Source organism: Saccopteryx bilineata, chromosome 10 (genome assembly GCF_036850765.1).
Source record: "Saccopteryx bilineata isolate mSacBil1 chromosome 10, mSacBil1_pri_phased_curated, whole genome shotgun sequence".
Taxonomy (NCBI): domain Eukaryota; kingdom Metazoa; phylum Chordata; class Mammalia; order Chiroptera; family Emballonuridae; genus Saccopteryx; species Saccopteryx bilineata.
In genome coordinates, this window is record NC_089499.1 from 64,067,923 (window position 1) to 64,084,951 (window position 17,029).

At 37.2% G+C, this 17,029-nt stretch overlaps 1 protein-coding gene across 2 annotated transcripts in view; it reads right to left on the reverse strand.

Moving 5' to 3' along the window:
• The window catches only part of PPP4R2 (protein phosphatase 4 regulatory subunit 2), a 99,102-nt gene that overhangs the window by 14,497 nt on the left and 67,576 nt on the right, over nt 1-17,029 (reverse strand). For both annotated transcript variants that reach the window (XM_066244592.1, XM_066244591.1), the window contains one exon: nt 15,441-15,611. In XM_066244592.1, the coding sequence (XP_066100689.1) occupies nt 15,441-15,611 (171 nt within the window). The remainder of the gene's footprint in view (nt 1-15,440; nt 15,612-17,029) is intronic.

The following is a 17,029-nucleotide window of genomic DNA, read 5'->3' on the forward strand; positions in this document are numbered from 1 at the left end:
ATTTGCACAAGGGCCACTTAACTATGTCTTGCCTGAATAGTCAGGTTTTTTATTCTTCCCTCAAAGATCTCTGTTGTGGGTGTTGATAGTCCTATTTTCTGCTGCTTTGCTTAATATATAGTATTTCCTTTATCCCTCCTACCTCAATGCCCCACTCATATTTCAGGCTGGGACCTACTCCTAATTTAGAGCTCTTTCCTCCTTTTGCCAACTTGTATTATGAATTTACCGTTGCCACCCAGCTTAGTGTATCCCAAGGTTCTCTTTACCAGGCCATAGTCAAAGAGCTCCAGGGAAAAGCAACCTGGTCTCAACTCTCCAGGCAGAGGAGAACAGAAGCTCCATATCCACGCATGCTGCAAATGGCTTTTTCCAGTCTACCTGAATCATTACCAGCTAGAAGCAGCGGTCATTGGGACTTGGACATGAGCTTCAAAGTATAGAATGGTGACAACAATTCCAGTGCCATGCGGACTTTTCCTGTGGGGAACTTTCCTGGACTCCTGCTCCCTGTGACAGCTCCTAACAGACTGAACTGTGGTTGGGGTGCATTTTTCAGGGATTTGGCATGGCGATGGGGCCAACTTGGACTTGGTGAACACGTTAAGGGCACTACTCTTTTATGGATTCTTGCTGTGTTGGCCAAGAGTTTGCTTAAAGGCTTTTAATCACTGTAAAAAAAAATAGAGGACTGGATGAAGAAGATGGGGCACATATACACCATGGTATACTATTCAGCTAGGAGAAATGATGACATCGGATCACTTACAGAGGAATGGTGGAGTCTTGGTAGCATTGTGTGGAGTGAAGTAAGCGAATCAGAAAAAAACAGGAACTGCAGGATTCCATACATTGGTGGGTCATAAAAGCGAGACTAAGAGGCATGGACAGGAGTGTGGTGGTTACGGGGGGTGGGGGAGGGAAGGAGGGAGAGGGGGAGGGGTGCAGAGAGAACTGGATGGAGGGTGGCGGAGGACGATCTCTCTTCGGGTGATGGGTATGAAACAGAACTAAATGACAAGATAACCTGAAAATGTTTTCTTTGAATGTATGTACCCTGATTTATTGATGTCACTACATTATAATAAAAATTTATTTATAAAATAAAAAAGACAAATAATCAAGTTAGTTTGTTTTAAATAAACTTTTCCTCAAGCATTCTGTTGCACAAGCAGTTTTCTCTTTTTTGTTATTTTTAATTTTATTTATTTATTTTAGAGAGAGATACATCAACCTGTTGTTCCATTCATTCATGCATTCATTGGTTGATTGCTGAATGTGCCCCGACTGCGGATCAAACCCACAACCTGCGTGTCAGGATGATGCTTCACCAACTGAGCTATCCAGCCAGAGCCATAAAGATTTCTTTTAAGTGTTCTAATAAAACTACAAATGTTTTGTTATAAGGCAGAATAAGACATATAATTTTAATGAAAAAGTACTATAAATATGGTTCTGCTTTATAATTGTGTATACATGCTTCATCAAACTTAAATACAAAAATACTCAATTTTTAAATGCCTGTTAACTTTACCAAATACTTCCAATATAATTAAATTTTCACAATCAAAATAAATGCAAAACTGACATAAGTTGAAACTAAAATCATTTTTTATAAATATAAAAAGTTTGATCTCATACTATTAGTATTCCTCAGAATTACAATCAGAACAGCAAATACGACCATTAGATAAGACAAATGCAGCTAAAAAGTACAAAATAAACTTCAGACTTTAGTATTTGCTATACGAATCTATTTATTCTTCTTATAAGGGAAATTACAAAGCTTCAAATTATTAGTTAACATTCCAACAGTTCATTGTTTATAGGCAATTTGACATAATACTCTCCCTCTCGCCCCAAGGTAAGGCAGCTAGTCAGTATTACTGCCAGAATTCAAACCCACTTTGTAACTTCACATCTCATGTCCTACTATCTTCTACACTACACATACAGTACTTAAAATCCTACGTTTATTTTTGGGTTGGACTAACTAAATAATTCTCATATTCTTAGCATCAATAATACTCTTATATTCTTATAAAGTCAGTATAAGATTTATAATAAACTTTGAAAATATATGAAATAAATGTTATTCATATGAAAAACAAATATTTTAGTTATCTGAGAGGGCAGGAATCAGTCTTTTATCAAGTAACATCAAACCTAAAGTCAGAAAACTACCATTCTGCCAAAAAACTAGATACCACCTAAAAAGTGAAATGTTTTAAATATCACAAATATTCAGAAGCAGCCTGAAATACTGAAGTTCTTTGATATTCATCATGACTACCATAGGAAATTCCTTAGCGTTTCTGACGAGAATTTTTTTCCTTTGATTTTGAAAACCTATTCAACACGAAGTCAAAACTAAATCTTTAGAATGGAAAAAAGCACGAAATACACCAACAATATTACTAATAAAACAGTAAGCTTACACGTTTTGTTCATTCTTATAAAGACACATAATTGGAAACCTCTAGCTAATACACAAAACAACTATAACTCCATCTTAAAAATGTATTTTTCCAAGCTACATATATCAGTTTCCAAATTGTCTGTCTCATCTCATAATTGAAAGCTTTTAAAGAGCAGGGTCTCTTCACATATGTTACAATCAATATGTAGTTTATTATATACATATATATCTTAAACACACTATATATTTTTAGAGTATAGTGGTATACCTAAATCTTAGCCCCTATTCTAGATCTCTAATCTCTAAACCTTAAAAACACATACCACCTATGTTATGACTTCATTAAGTATCTGTGATGCTGCAATAAAAAGTTTATATATTATTAAAAATAAAACATGCCCTGGCTGGTTGGCTCAGTGGTAGAGCGTCGGCCTGGCATGCAGGAGTCCTGGGTTCGATTTCCGGCCAGGGCACACAGGAGAAGCGCCCATCTGCTTCTCCACCCCTCCCCCTCTCCTTCCTCTGTCTCTCTCTTCCCCTCCCGCAGCTGAGGCTCCATTGGAGCAAAGATGGCCCGGGCACTAGAATGGCTCTGGATGCAACAGAGGGACGCCCCAGAGGAGCAGAACATCGCCCCCTGGTGGGCATGCTGGGTGGATCCCGGTCGGGCGCATGCGGGAGTCTGTCTGGCTGCCTCCCAGTTTCCAGCTTCGGAAAAATGAAAAAAAAAAAAAAAATGAGGGCCTGCGATAAGTGAGAAAAACTCACTAGCCAAGCAGAGAGACGTGAATAATTACAATAAATAACATTATGTACAAAGTGTTATGAAGATAGAATAAAATGCATACCAGGGAAGCAAGGATGAACCTGGAAACATTTAATTTCAGGTAGATCTTTAAAAGGAGGTATAAGGGCCCTGGCTGGTTGGCTCAGGGGTAGAGCATCAGCCTGGCGTGTCGATGTCCCGGGTTCAATTCCTGGTCAGGGCACACAGGAGAAGCAACCATCTGCTTCTCCACCTCCCCCCCTGCAGCCATGGCTCAATTGCAATACACACAAAAATAATAGTTATACTATATGTATTCATGTATACATGAAGTATATATGAACACATCTGTGAGGTCAATTTGGAAGTATCAATGAAAATTTTTAGTGTGTGTATACTGTGACCTAGCAATTCCATTTCTACAAATGAAAAGAAAAGCTATAAATCTATACATATTCTCAACACATAATATTCATCAACACATGAAGGTATGTACAAGGATGCTCACTGTAAGCACTACTTGTAACAGCCAAAGAGTAAACATCCTCCACCAACAGGGTCAGAGCAAGTGAATTATAACCTGTTCACATAATAGAAAATAATGCAGCCATTTCAAATAAACAAGCAAACAAAAGACAGGACTGTGAATGTACTGACATGAAAAGATTTCAAAGCTCTTCTGAAAGGAAACCACAACTAGCATATAACATGATTCTACTCTGATTCTACTCTTTGGTACTCCTATGGCACTCGAGGATCATTTTAAAACCGTGAACATAGGTCACTCTGTAATTTAAAATATACTCTATTACAAATAGCAGAAGTACACTAAAAAGGACAAACCCTCAAACTGGCTGAAATAAAACAAAATGCTATTTCTACCCACCACTCTTTGCAAAACTTTAAAAAGCAACAAATTTATATTCAAAATATGAAAATAAAGTAGAAAAAGATTACAAATATTTCAATGTATAAATTATAATATTTTCAAAAAGGGTAAATTTAAAAATTAAAAAATGATTCCTAGACAGCCATCCTAAAAATAAAATTTAAAGAATCTAAGTTCTAAATACTTATGAGAATATAAATTCAAAGGTGAAAAACATTTTAAAAGCAATTATGTTTAAGTATGCTTAGGCATTTAAAGACTATTCAAGTCATTTTCAGAAGTTGGCCAATTACCTGTTTCACGATTAACAAACTACATTTACATTTATTTAATAGCCTACCTATATCTGTTTCTAGTACAACTTAATTTGAAAGAATTAAAAGTGGTATCACTAATTCAGAAGCACAAGCAAATTAGTTTAACATTCACAAAGCAGTGGTATAATTTGACCTTTCACCTTAACTCTTGTTTCAATGGTAGCTGTAATTTACTGAAGAGATGAATCACCATAATGTCTAATATTAGTCTATGTATCTATGCACTATTTATAAATATCCACACAAAGCATTCTCTTTCTTGAACACATTTCATTCAATAATAAATCTTATGCAAGAACGTTTTTAAATTATTTCTTTATTTTTGTGATAAAGAGGGGGGATGGGACAGAAAGGAAGGGAGAGATGAGAAGTATCAATTCTCCATTGTGGCACCTTAGTTGCTCATTGATTGCTTTCTCATACGTGCCTGGACAGGGGGGCTACCGCAGAGTGAGTGACCCCTTGTTCAAACCAGATGAGCCCGCACTCAAGCCAGGGACCTCTGGGTTTCAAACCTGGGTCCTACACGTCCCAGTCCGACACTCAATCCACTATGCCACCGCCTGGTCAGGAGCAACATAACTTCTCATACACAGCATGTAGCTTCTTCTGGGTATGTGGGTAAAAAAAATTAACTAGTATCACTAAGGAAATATATACATATGGTTACTTTCAACAATACCACAGAGTACACAGTGAAAATAAGTCTCCTCAACTCAAATCCCCAGGGGTGACTATTACTGATGGAACTCAAAAATAAAGCTGTAATCTCTCTCCTCCAATTAAATATTTTAGTACCAAACCGGAAATTAGAGCATAAAGATTTAATATATTTAAGCAAAACTTCTAATCTTAAAAACAAGGGACCATGGAATATGAGGGCTAACTGAATTACACTATCTGTTGGAAATACCATGTGATTAAATAGCTGAAGAAAAGAATGAGACTATTATACTACATAAAAATACAAGTCAAGTCTGACCTGTGGTGGCGCAGTGGATAAAGTGTCGACCTAGAACGCTGACGTTGCTGGTTCAAAACCCTGGGCTTGTCTGGTCAAGGCACATATGGGAGTTGATGCTTCCTGCTCCTCCCCCCTCTCTCTGCCTTTTTTCTCTCTCTCCTCTCTAAAATGAATAAATAAAATCTTAAAAAAAAATACAAGTCAAACTCCTTCAAATAAAATCTGTCCCTAAATATGAATTTATAGTTAACATATCCACAAGTGATTAATTTGGTATTGTTATCCCACACTCCAAACTGTTAATGCCAAACTGAATACCAAACAATTCAATTTCACAAATACTACTTTCCTTCAATAAAGGAAATCCTAAAATCATAAAGTCCTGAAAAGAAATTTAAAATGACACTGAATGAAACAGAGCAACAATTTTTTAAAGATTAGCTTTATTATGGTGTAGAGTATCTTTTCAAGCACAATGTTTTACAAAGAGCTAAAATGATTATTTGTTGGGAGGGAAGGGTGACTCCATAAAATTTTAAAATAAAAACTTATTAAGTAGAATACTTTTATAAATTGTTAACTTTCATTTTAAAAGAAATGTGACATCTCAATGATATAAAGGTTCTATACAAAATATAAAGTTTTATAACACCAAACATAAAATAAAAAAAAAACATTCAAGTACTTCCTAATAAATTAACGTTTCTATTACCATACCCACAAGAAGTCTGAATGCTACTGATAGCCATAAAGGCAGTTCAAGTTTAAAAAAAGAAAAAGAAAAAAAGCTGTGGGAGCATTTGAGATCTTTGTTCCAGGGCACCTGTCATTAGTTTGGCTCAAATAAACACTTATAAAAATTCTCTAGTTTTAAATATTTAGATCAATATTAACTTGGCATAGCTGGCACGATTCGGAAGAAGGATCACCCTGCAGACCCAGACGCTGTGCTGGGTACAAGCAAGGGTCCACTGTGCCCCACCAGCTCCCGGCTTCACTTTAAGTAAACTTGGCTGAGTCTTCTCTCAGAATTCTGGGCCTTCCTGCTTTAAGTAGCAGGCCATGACTTCATTTGAGTGTCCTTAGAAAATTCTTGAGATGGATAAGGGTTGACATAACTGAGGGAAAGGGAGAAAAATGGGTTGCTGCTTTTAATTGGATTACTTACTGAGAGTATGAAAAAAAAATCTTTGCTGGTTAAATGAGACTGACCTCTCTTTAGCTGTGAAAGAGATAGGACACTTGCTTCCCCAACCTGAATAGTCAATAGGGTGACAATAGTTGTTCAGATCCCTAAATCTGGAGTGGTAGAGAGATGAGTGCTAGGGGACAAAACATCCTGGAGAAGGCAGAGGGAGCCCCAGGGCACAGGGCAGGGCATGCTAAAATGGGTTCACCCTGACAGTGGGGCCTGAGAGAGGAGTCCATGCCTTGAAAAGCATCCTGGTTCTGGTGGCATCTGTAAGCTCTTGATGGCCCTTGCTTAGGTATTTTTAAGTGACTAAGAATCTTGCCTGACCAGGTGGTGGCACAGTGGATAGAGTGTTGGACTGGGATGCCAAGGACCCAGGTTTGAGACTCCAAGGTTGCCAGCTTGAACGCAGGCTCATCTGGCTTGAGCAAAATAAAAAATGCTCACCAGCTTAGACCCAAGGTCGCTGCCTTGAGCAAGGGGTTACTCGGTCTGCTGTAGCGCCACGGTCAAGGCACATATGAGAAAGCAATCAATGAACAACTAAGGTGTTGCAACAAAAAACTGATGATTGATGCTTCTCATCTCTCTCCGTTCCTGTCTGTCTGTCCCTATCTATCCCTCTCTATGACTCTCTCTCTCTGTCCCTGTAAAGGAAAAAAAAAAAAAAAAAAAAAAGAATCTTGTAGGGTTGCTTGAGGAAGAATTTCCTAAAGGTGTAAAGCTGTCCTATAGGGATATCCACCACATCTGGCTACTGGAGGTGTCCATGTGAGGACTGGTTTTCCCTAGAAGTTTGTTCAAATTGTTCACATCTCAAAATTAAGATGAAGTCATGCCTCTCAGGCCAACAAGGCCCACAATAGTCAGCCTTCCATTAATAGTAAGATGACCAAGATGAGGATGAGGATCCTTTAATACTTCTAAAATAATTTTTAGGCAAAAAAAAAAAAAAAGCCCTGGCCGGATGGCTCAGCGGTAGAGTGTCGGCCTAGCGTGTGGAGGACCCGGGTTCGATTCCCGGCCAGGGCACACAGGAGAAGTGCCCATTTGCTTCTCCACCCCTCCGCCGCGCTTTCCTCTCTGTCTCTCTCTTCCCCTCCCGCAGCCAAGGCTCCATTGGAGCAAAGATAGCCCGGGCGCTGGGGATGGCTCTGTGGCCTCTGCCTCAGCCGCTAGAGTGGCTCTGGTTGCAACATGGCGACGCCCAGGATGGGCAGAGCATCGCCCCCTGATGGGCATGCCGGGTGGATCCCAGTCGGGTGCATGCGGGAGTCTGTCTGACTGCCTCCCCGTTTCCAACTTCAGAAAAATACAACAACAACAAAAAACGGCATTGAAATTCAACAAAAAACCAGTCACAAATGGCAAAGACAATATCAGAAATTAAGACTGCACTACAGGAATCAACAGCAGGCTGGATAAAGCAGAGGATCGAATCAGCAATTTAGAGAACAAGATAAATAAAAGCACAGGAGAAAAGCAGCAAAAAGAAAAGGGGCTTAAAAATATTGAGAAAATTCTAAACATTTCTGTGACAATATGAAAAAAAAAATCCACGTCACTGGGGTTTCTGAAGGAGAAGAGAACAAACAAGGGATAGAGAAACTGTTTGAAGAAATAAATCAACTTGAAAACTTCTATATTGATAAGGAAAAGGTCACAAAATTTCAAGCTGCACAGTGAGTCCCATTGAAGAGGAACCCCAGTAGGCCTAAACCAGACACATCATAATTAAAATGCCAAAGTTAAAAGACAAAGAATGAATACTAGAAGCTGCAAGGGAAAAGCAGTTAATTACCTACAGAGGAGCCCCCATAAGGATGACATCCAACATCTCAACAAAAACACTTGAGGCCAGAAGGGATTGGCAAGAAATATTCAAAGTGATGCAAAGCAAGAACCTACAACTAAGACTAATTTATCCAGCGAGGCTATTGTTTAAAATTGCAGGAGACATAAAAAACTTTCAGGACAAAAAAAAAAACTCAAGGAACTCATTACAACCAAACCAGTACAGCAAGAATTGCTAAGGGGCCTACTGTAGAAAGAACAAAGGAAAAAAAGAAAAAGAAATCAAGAAAAAGAAGATTGTAGATTTAAAGAATAAAATAACAATAAATAAGTACATGTCAAAAATAACTTTAAATGTAAATGGATTAGATGCTGCAATCAAAAGACATAGGGTAGCTGCATAAATAAGAAAAGAGGACCCGTACACATGCTGTCTACAAGAGACCGACCTCAGAAGAGGATACACATAGACTGAAAATGAAGAAATGAAAAAAGGTACTTCACGCAAATGGAAATAAAAAACAAAGCTGGGGTAGCAATACTTACACCTGACAAAATAGCCTTTAAAACAAAAGGTATAGTAAGAGATAAAGAAGGTCACTACATAATGATAAAGGGAGCAATCCAAGAGGAGGATATAACCATTGTAAATATTTCTGCGCCTCATATAAGCAGATTTTGATGGATACAAAAGGCAAAATCGGCAGCAATACGATATACCATTAGGAGATATTAATACCCCACTAACATCAATGGATAGATCCTCCAGACAAAAAATTAACAAAGAAATAGTGGCATTAAATGACATACTACATCAAGTGGATTTAATTGGTATCTTCAGAACCTTTCACCCTAAAGCAGCAGAATATACATTCTTTTCAAGTGCTTATGGTACATTCTCAAGGATAGTAGACCACATGTTAGGACACAAAATGAGTCTCAATAAATTTAATACTGAAATCATATCAGGCTTCTTCTTTGATCACAATGGCATGAAACTAGAAATCAACTACAATAGAATAACTGAAAATCATTCAAACACTTGCAGACTAAATAGCATAATATTAAATAATAAATGGGTTAAAAACGAGATCTTGGAAGAAATAAAAAATTTCCCTGAAACAAATGAAAATGAACATACAACAACTCAAAATTTATGGGACACAGAAAAAGCAGTCCTGAGAAGGAAGTTCATAGCATTACAGGCAGACCTTAAGAAGGAAGAAAAGGCTCAAATAAATAACTCTGCATCTAAAAGAACTAGAAAAAGAACAACAAATAAAGCCCAGAGGAAGCAGAAGGAAAGAAGTTATAAAGATCAGAGTGAAAATAAATGACACAGAGGCTAATAAAACAATACAGAAGATCAATGTTGGTTTTTTGAAAAGGTAAACAAGATTGTTGAACTTAAACAGTACCCATCAATAAAAAAAGAGAGGACTCAAACAAATAAAATTAGAAATGAAAATGGAGAAGTAACAACTGAAACTGCAGAAATACAAAGAATTGTAAAAAAAAATACTATGAAGATCAGTATGCCAAAAAATCGGACAACCTAGGTGAAATGGATAAATTTCTAGAAATATACAACCTTCCAAAATTCAATCTGGAAGAATCAGAGAACTTAAACAGACCAATTACAACAAATGAAATTGAAACAGTTATCAAGAAACTCCCAACAAAAGTCCTGGACCGGATGCCTTCACAGGCGAATTTTACCAAACACTCAAAGAACAACTAACACTTATACTTCTCAAGCTATTTCAAAAAATTCAAGAGGGAAGACTTCCAAGCTCTTTTATGAGGCAAGCATGATTCTGATTACAAAACTAAGTAAAGAAAATACAAAGAAAACTACAGGCCAATATCCCTGATGAACATAGATGCTAAAATTCTCAACAGAATATCAGCAAACTGGATCCAGCAATACATTAAAAAAAGGCACACATCATGATCAAGTGGGATTTATTCTGGGGAGGCAAGTGTGATACAATATTCACAAATCAATAAACATGATTCAGCACATAAACAAAAGGAAGAATAAAAATCATATAATATCAAGAGATGCAGAAAAAGCATTTGATAAAATCCAGCACCCATTCATGATCAAAACTTTCAGCAAAGTGGGAATACAGGGAACATACTTCAACATAATAAAGGCCATCTATGACAAACCCACAGCCAACATCATACTCAATGGGCAAAAATTAAAAGCAATCCCCTTAAGAAACAAAACAAGGCAGAGCTGCCTCCTTTCACCACTCTTGTTCAACATAGTTCTGGAAGTTCTAGACACAGCAATCAGACAAGAAGAGGAAATAAAAGGCATCCAAACTGGAAAAGAAGAAATAAAACTATCATTATTTGCTGATGACATGATACTGTATATAGAAAACCCTAAAGTCTCAGTCAAAAAACTACTAGATTTGATATATAAATTCAGCAAAACTGGCAGGATATAAAATTAATATTCAGAAATCAGTGGCATTTTTATACACCAACAATAAACTGTCTGAAAGAGAAATTAAGGAAACAATCCCCTTCACTATTGCAATAACTCAACAAATAAAGTACCTAGGAGTAAATTTAAACAAGGAGATAAAAGACTTACACTCAGAAAATTATAAGACATCGATAAAAAAAATCAAAGAACATACAAACAAGTGGAAGCATATACTGTGTTCATGGATAGGAAGAATAAATGTCTTTAAAATGTCTATATTGCCCAAAGCAATCTATAAATTCAATGCAATTCCTATTAAAGTACCAATGGCATACTTCAAAGATATAGAACAAACATTCCAGAAATTTATATGAAACCAAAAAAGAACACGAATAAACTCAGCAATCTTGAAAATAAAGAATAAAGTAGGAGCTATCACACTTCATGATATCAAATTATACTACAACGCCATTATAATCAAAACAGCTTGGTACTGGTATAAGAACAGGCATATGAATCAATGGAACAGAACAGAGAACCCAGAAATAAAACCACGCCGTTATGGTGAACTGATGATGGTTGACAAAGGAGGTAAGAGCATATACAGTGAAGTAAAGAGAGTCTCTAATAAATGGTGATGGAAAAATTGGACTGGTATACATAAAATTGAAACTAGACCACCAAACTTATACAATTCACAAAAATAAACTCAAAGTGGATAAAAAACTTAAATGTAAGGCTTGAAACCATAAACATCTTGGAAGAAATAATAGGCAGTAAACTCTCCGATATCTCTCGTAGCAATATTTTTGCTAATTTATCTCCTCAGGCAAGTGAAATAAAGGACAGGATGAACAAATGGGACTATATGAAACTAAAAAGCTTTTGCACAGCAAAAGACACCATGAATAAAATAAAAGACAACCCATACAATGGGAGAACATATTCGCCACATCTGATAAGGGGCTAATAACCAAAATTTATAAAGGACTTCTAAAACTTAATACCAGGAAGGTAAACAATCCAATTAAAAAATGGGCAAAGGAACTGAATAGACACTTCTCCAAAGAGGACATACAGATGGCCAATAGGCACATGAAAAACTGTTCAACTTCATTAATCATCAGAGAAATTCCAATTAAAACCACAATGAGATATCACCTCACACCTGTCAGAATGGTGCTCATTAACAAATCAACACACAGTGCTCGCGAGGTTGTGGAGAAAAAGGAACCCTCCAACACAGCTGGTGGGAATGCAGACTTGTGCAGCCACTGTGGAGATAGTATGGCATTTCCTAAAAAAATTAAAAATGGAAGTGCTTTTTGATCCTGCTATGCCACTTTTAGGAATATATCCTAAGAATACCAAATCACTAATTCAAAATAAGATATGCACCCCATGTTTATTGCAGTATTGTTTACAATAGCCAAGATCTGGAAACCGCCCAAGTGTCTGTTAGTGGACGAGTAGATTAAAAAGCTGTAGTGGCGCAGTGAATAGAGTGTCGGACTGGGATGCAGAAGACCCAGGTTCGAAACCCCGAGGTCGCCAGCTTGAGCGCGGGCTCATCTGGTTTGAGCAAAAGCCCACCAGCTTGAACCCAAGGTTGCTGGCTCCAGCAAGGGGTTACTCGGTCTGCCAAAGGCCCGTGGTCAGGGCACATATGAGAAAGCAATCAATGAACAACTAAGGTGTTGCAGCGCGCAATGAGACACTAATGATTGATGCTTCTCATCTCTTTCCATTCCTGTCTGTCTGTCCCTGTCTATCCCTCTCTCTGACTCACTCTCTGTCTCTGTAAAAAAAAAAAAAAAAAAAAAAAAGCTGTGGTACATACACACAATGGAATGGTACTTGGCCGTGAAAAAAAAGGAAATCTTATCTTTTGCAATGGCATGAGTGGACCTGGAGATTATTATTCTAAGTGAAATAATCTATAGTCAGAGGGAAGCAGAGGGACAGAGGGACAGCAGTCAGAGGGAAGGCAGATGGGATCAGAGAAGGTGAAGGGATTAGTGAAATTATATATACATAACACAGAGATACAGATAACAGGACAGCAAATCCCAGAGGGAAGGGGGAAGAGAGTTAGGGGAGGGGGGCAAAGGGTGTATAATGGGGAATAAGGGGGTTGAGGTGAGGGAGTTGTTTTGGGTGGGTCAAATGAATCCATGTTAGCACAGTAAATTAAAATTAATAAAAATTTTAAAAAGTAAAACCATTATGTCTTTATTTTATCTTGGTTTTACAAAAATAAGTCTGTTGTCTTTGATGTCTATGAACTACGTCTTAAATACGTCTACCAGTAAAACCCTGTTTTCTAGAATCTAGAGCAGGGGTCCCCAAACTATGGCCGCGTGGGCCGCATGCGGCCCCTGAGGCCATTTATCCGGTCCCCACCACACTTCTGGAAGGGGCACCTCTTTCACTGGTGGTCGGTGAGAGGAGCATAGTTCCCATTGAAATACTGGTCAGTTTGTTGATTTAAATTTACTTGTTCTTTATTTTAAATATTGTATTTGTTCCCATTTTGTTTTTTTACTTTAAAATAAGATATGTGCAGTGTGCATAGGGATTTGTTCATTGTTTTTTTTGTGTGTCTGGCCCTCCAATGGTCTGAGAGACAGTGAACTGGCCCCCTGTGTAAAAAGTTTGGGGACCCCTGATCTAGAGGTTCTAAAATGTATTCACGTATTTGCCAAGCTAAAATGTGAATTGCTTATTTCTTAAGTTTTCATTAGAAACTGAGGTTTAAAGGGTTAAAAAAAACCCTAATATATGTAGAAATAAATTTCCAGTGATTCAGAAGGGCATCTGGAACATCTCAAAGAATCTGTCTTTTACATTAAATTGTATGGGAAAATTAAGTGATAAAAAAAAAAAGAAGAAGAAATGAATAGCTGGGGCTATGGAAAACCTAAGACAGACACTGGTTCTTCCCTGCTCCCTGGCTCCCTCTTTTTCAGTTCTTATGCACCACAGTGCATTTAAACTGAACTTACATAAGAAACTTGTGAGCTGGTATTATTGAAAGGACATATCTGACACTACTGCCAAGGTTTGATAGTCACTTCAAGAAAATGCCAAGTGGGTAGCTGCTTCCTTGCACAGGGAGCTCCCAGGAGACAAAGACTTTAGAAATTTTGGAAAGGACACCAAACAAAAGACTCTCTCCATTCAATCTTGTTGGAAGGGAACTTACCAAGCACCTAACCAGAAATGGACATTTAACCCCTACCTGTGACACTTGCCTTCACCTACAATGGATATCAACGACTCCTCGAAAATAAGAAGCTGCTGACAGCCTGATCACGCAGTGGCACAGTGAATAGAGTGTCGGACTGGGACGCAGAAGACCCAGGTTCAAAACCCCAAGGTCACCAGCTTGAGCACAGCTCACCAGCTTGAACCCAAGGTCGCTGGCTTGAGCAAGGCGTTACTTGGTCTGCTGGAGCCCCCCAGTCAAGGCACATATGAGAAAGCAATCAATGAACAACTAAGGTGCCACAACGAAGAATTGATGCTTTTCATCTCTCTCCCTTCCTGTCTGTCTGTCCCTATTTGTCACTCTCTCTGTTCCTCTGTCTCACTCACACACACACACACACACACACACACACACACATATAACAAACACAAAAAGCAAAAAGCTGCTGATACTAGAAGTAGACAGCTATCTCAAGACACTGACAAGGCCTGTGTGCCTATGGATTGATGTAGAACTCAGAATTTTGTTTGATTGTCTTTATCAGTCTAATGATATTAGTCATAATAATAGTTATACTTGCTCTTTTTGTTTCTTTATATAGTCCAATTGTTTATGATTATTGAACATGTATAAAACAAATGTTATACTAGATGCCAAATACAGAAAAATAAGATGATAAAACTGGAATCATGATTGTTATAAAAATGATCCAGAGAGTGTCCAGCCCTCTGCAATGAAGTTAGCTTTCAGACTGCCTTCTATTTACCTGCCCTTCCCTTTTGGGGAAAATTTAGCCTCTATTCAGACCCCAATTGTCAATAAGACAATATCCATACTGAGACATCTAGAATAAGCCTTCCTAGAGCTGTGAGACCACCCTATTGAACCAAAAGGTTGGTCATCAATGCATCCTTCAGATTGATTTATGACAAAAAAGGGGTACTATAGTTATAAAAGAGGTCCTACGCCATGCAACCACACAGGCTGATCTAATCATAATTTCCTAACTAGGCAGGTCACGGGGCAGAGTCAAGCCCCAGGCGTACAACTTCTTTACTAAAAGGCTTATCTTTGCCTTAAACAAGCCCTGTCCATTTTCTGTAATCCAGTCCCTGCCTTGCTGTCTTCCACTTTCTGTAATCTTCCTTACTCCCTCTCTTAATTTCAAATGCATGAAAGAAACTGTAAAACTTATTCTCAAATGTAGACCATTTGAGATCTTGCTTTCCCAGCATAGGTTGTCAGTTTGCCTCAAACTCTTATAAAAAATTTTTTTAAAGCTGTACATATTTAAATACTTGTAAGTTGAAAATCAGTAACTACTATATTTGCCAATAGAGACAGAGAACTTATTCTAACAGATAATCAGTTATCAAACAGAGAAATCAAAACTTTTTAAAAAAAATTCTAAAAAGCAAACCTCTAAAATAGTAGTAAGTGCATACCCATTAAATCCAGTGACAATTTTCAGTATTCTTTCCTTCATTTCATCAAAGGGAATATATTCAACATTAGGATTGGGTGGCCCTCTTGGTTCAGGAGCTGAAGTTCTGAAGTCATCCATCACTTTCTCCAGCTTGAAAGTAAAATAGCCTTTAAATTGGGACCACTGAATCCTATAAGCAAAAAATTAAAAAAAATAGTATCATGTATCTTTACAATTCTTGAACATAAAGCACAAATACAGAATACAGTAATACTAACAAAGTGAAAATCTAAGTAAACAGTAATTAGAGAATGTCTTTGTTCAGCAGTATGCACCATGCCTGATCAATGTGAGTCACAAGCTCCAACCTGGTTCCATCCACTTCTCCCAACTCCTGACCCAAACGAAACCCAAATCTCTGATAAAAACTTTAAAAATGAACTACCTCTAGCTGAAAGCTATTATGTGCTACATCCTATTCTTAGCATTTTAAAAATATTATTTTGTTTTGATTTTATGTCATATAACAAATCTAAACAGGAAGGTGTTACTGCCTCATTTAAAACAGGTTATTAGATAATGGCCCAAGTTCACACTTATGAGTCAGAATGACACCATACCCTACTATAATGATTATATAGACTAGTAAAGGATTTTCTTGTATTTGTTACACAACAAAATAAACTTCAATCTCTCCTTTTTCTTTTGCTTTCAGCCTTTATTTTCAGTATGTTTTATTATTGGAAAGGTATATAATAGGTTCTTTCCAACATATACTGTAAAATAGAAATAATGACCTTCTATACTTTTCATATCTATCTATACATTTATCTAGTTAATATAAACATATTTTTATCCCCATACCCTCATTACTTTACCACTAACACAAGGTAATTTTGCTTTGATACTTGCCTGAAGAGTCTAAATCCAGAGATACAAGAGTCAGGAAGGCTAACCATTTCCCCAAACAGTACATCCTTTAGTGGCAGCAGATAGGACCCTTACACAGGTAACTACTTAAACAAAATAAAGGGAGGGCTAATCTGCAATCACTCTTCCATCCCATCCGGCAACCCTGTAAGTTAGGAAGCAGTTCTCAAAGTATGGTCCAACAGGTAAAAGTTATTTTTACAATAGTTGACTTTTTCACTGTGTTGACATCTTCACTGTTGGGACTTACTACAAATCAAGGCAGCAATACCAAACTATACTAATAACAGACATCATCATCTTCATCACCACAATCTCACAGTAAAACAAACAAGAAACCTGTTTCACTGAAAGTTTAATAAAACAAAAATTTACTAGTTTTATGAAATATCCACTTCTGAATACACATATTTTTACCTTATATGTAGCAAAATGAGAAGTACACACTTCTCCTGCATATCAAAATACAATACTATGGACATCTCAAGAAAAAAATAATTGACTATTGTTACCAGCTGAACTGCTATTTTTCATAAAAAGCCATTTTTACTAAGAATTGTCAAATATGTTATTTAAACCAGTAGACATTTGGTAAACCTTTTCTCAAAAATAGTGAGTCTAAAAAAAAAATAGTCTATCCCTTCAAGATAACTCAAATATTTGTGGCCAATGATTGAT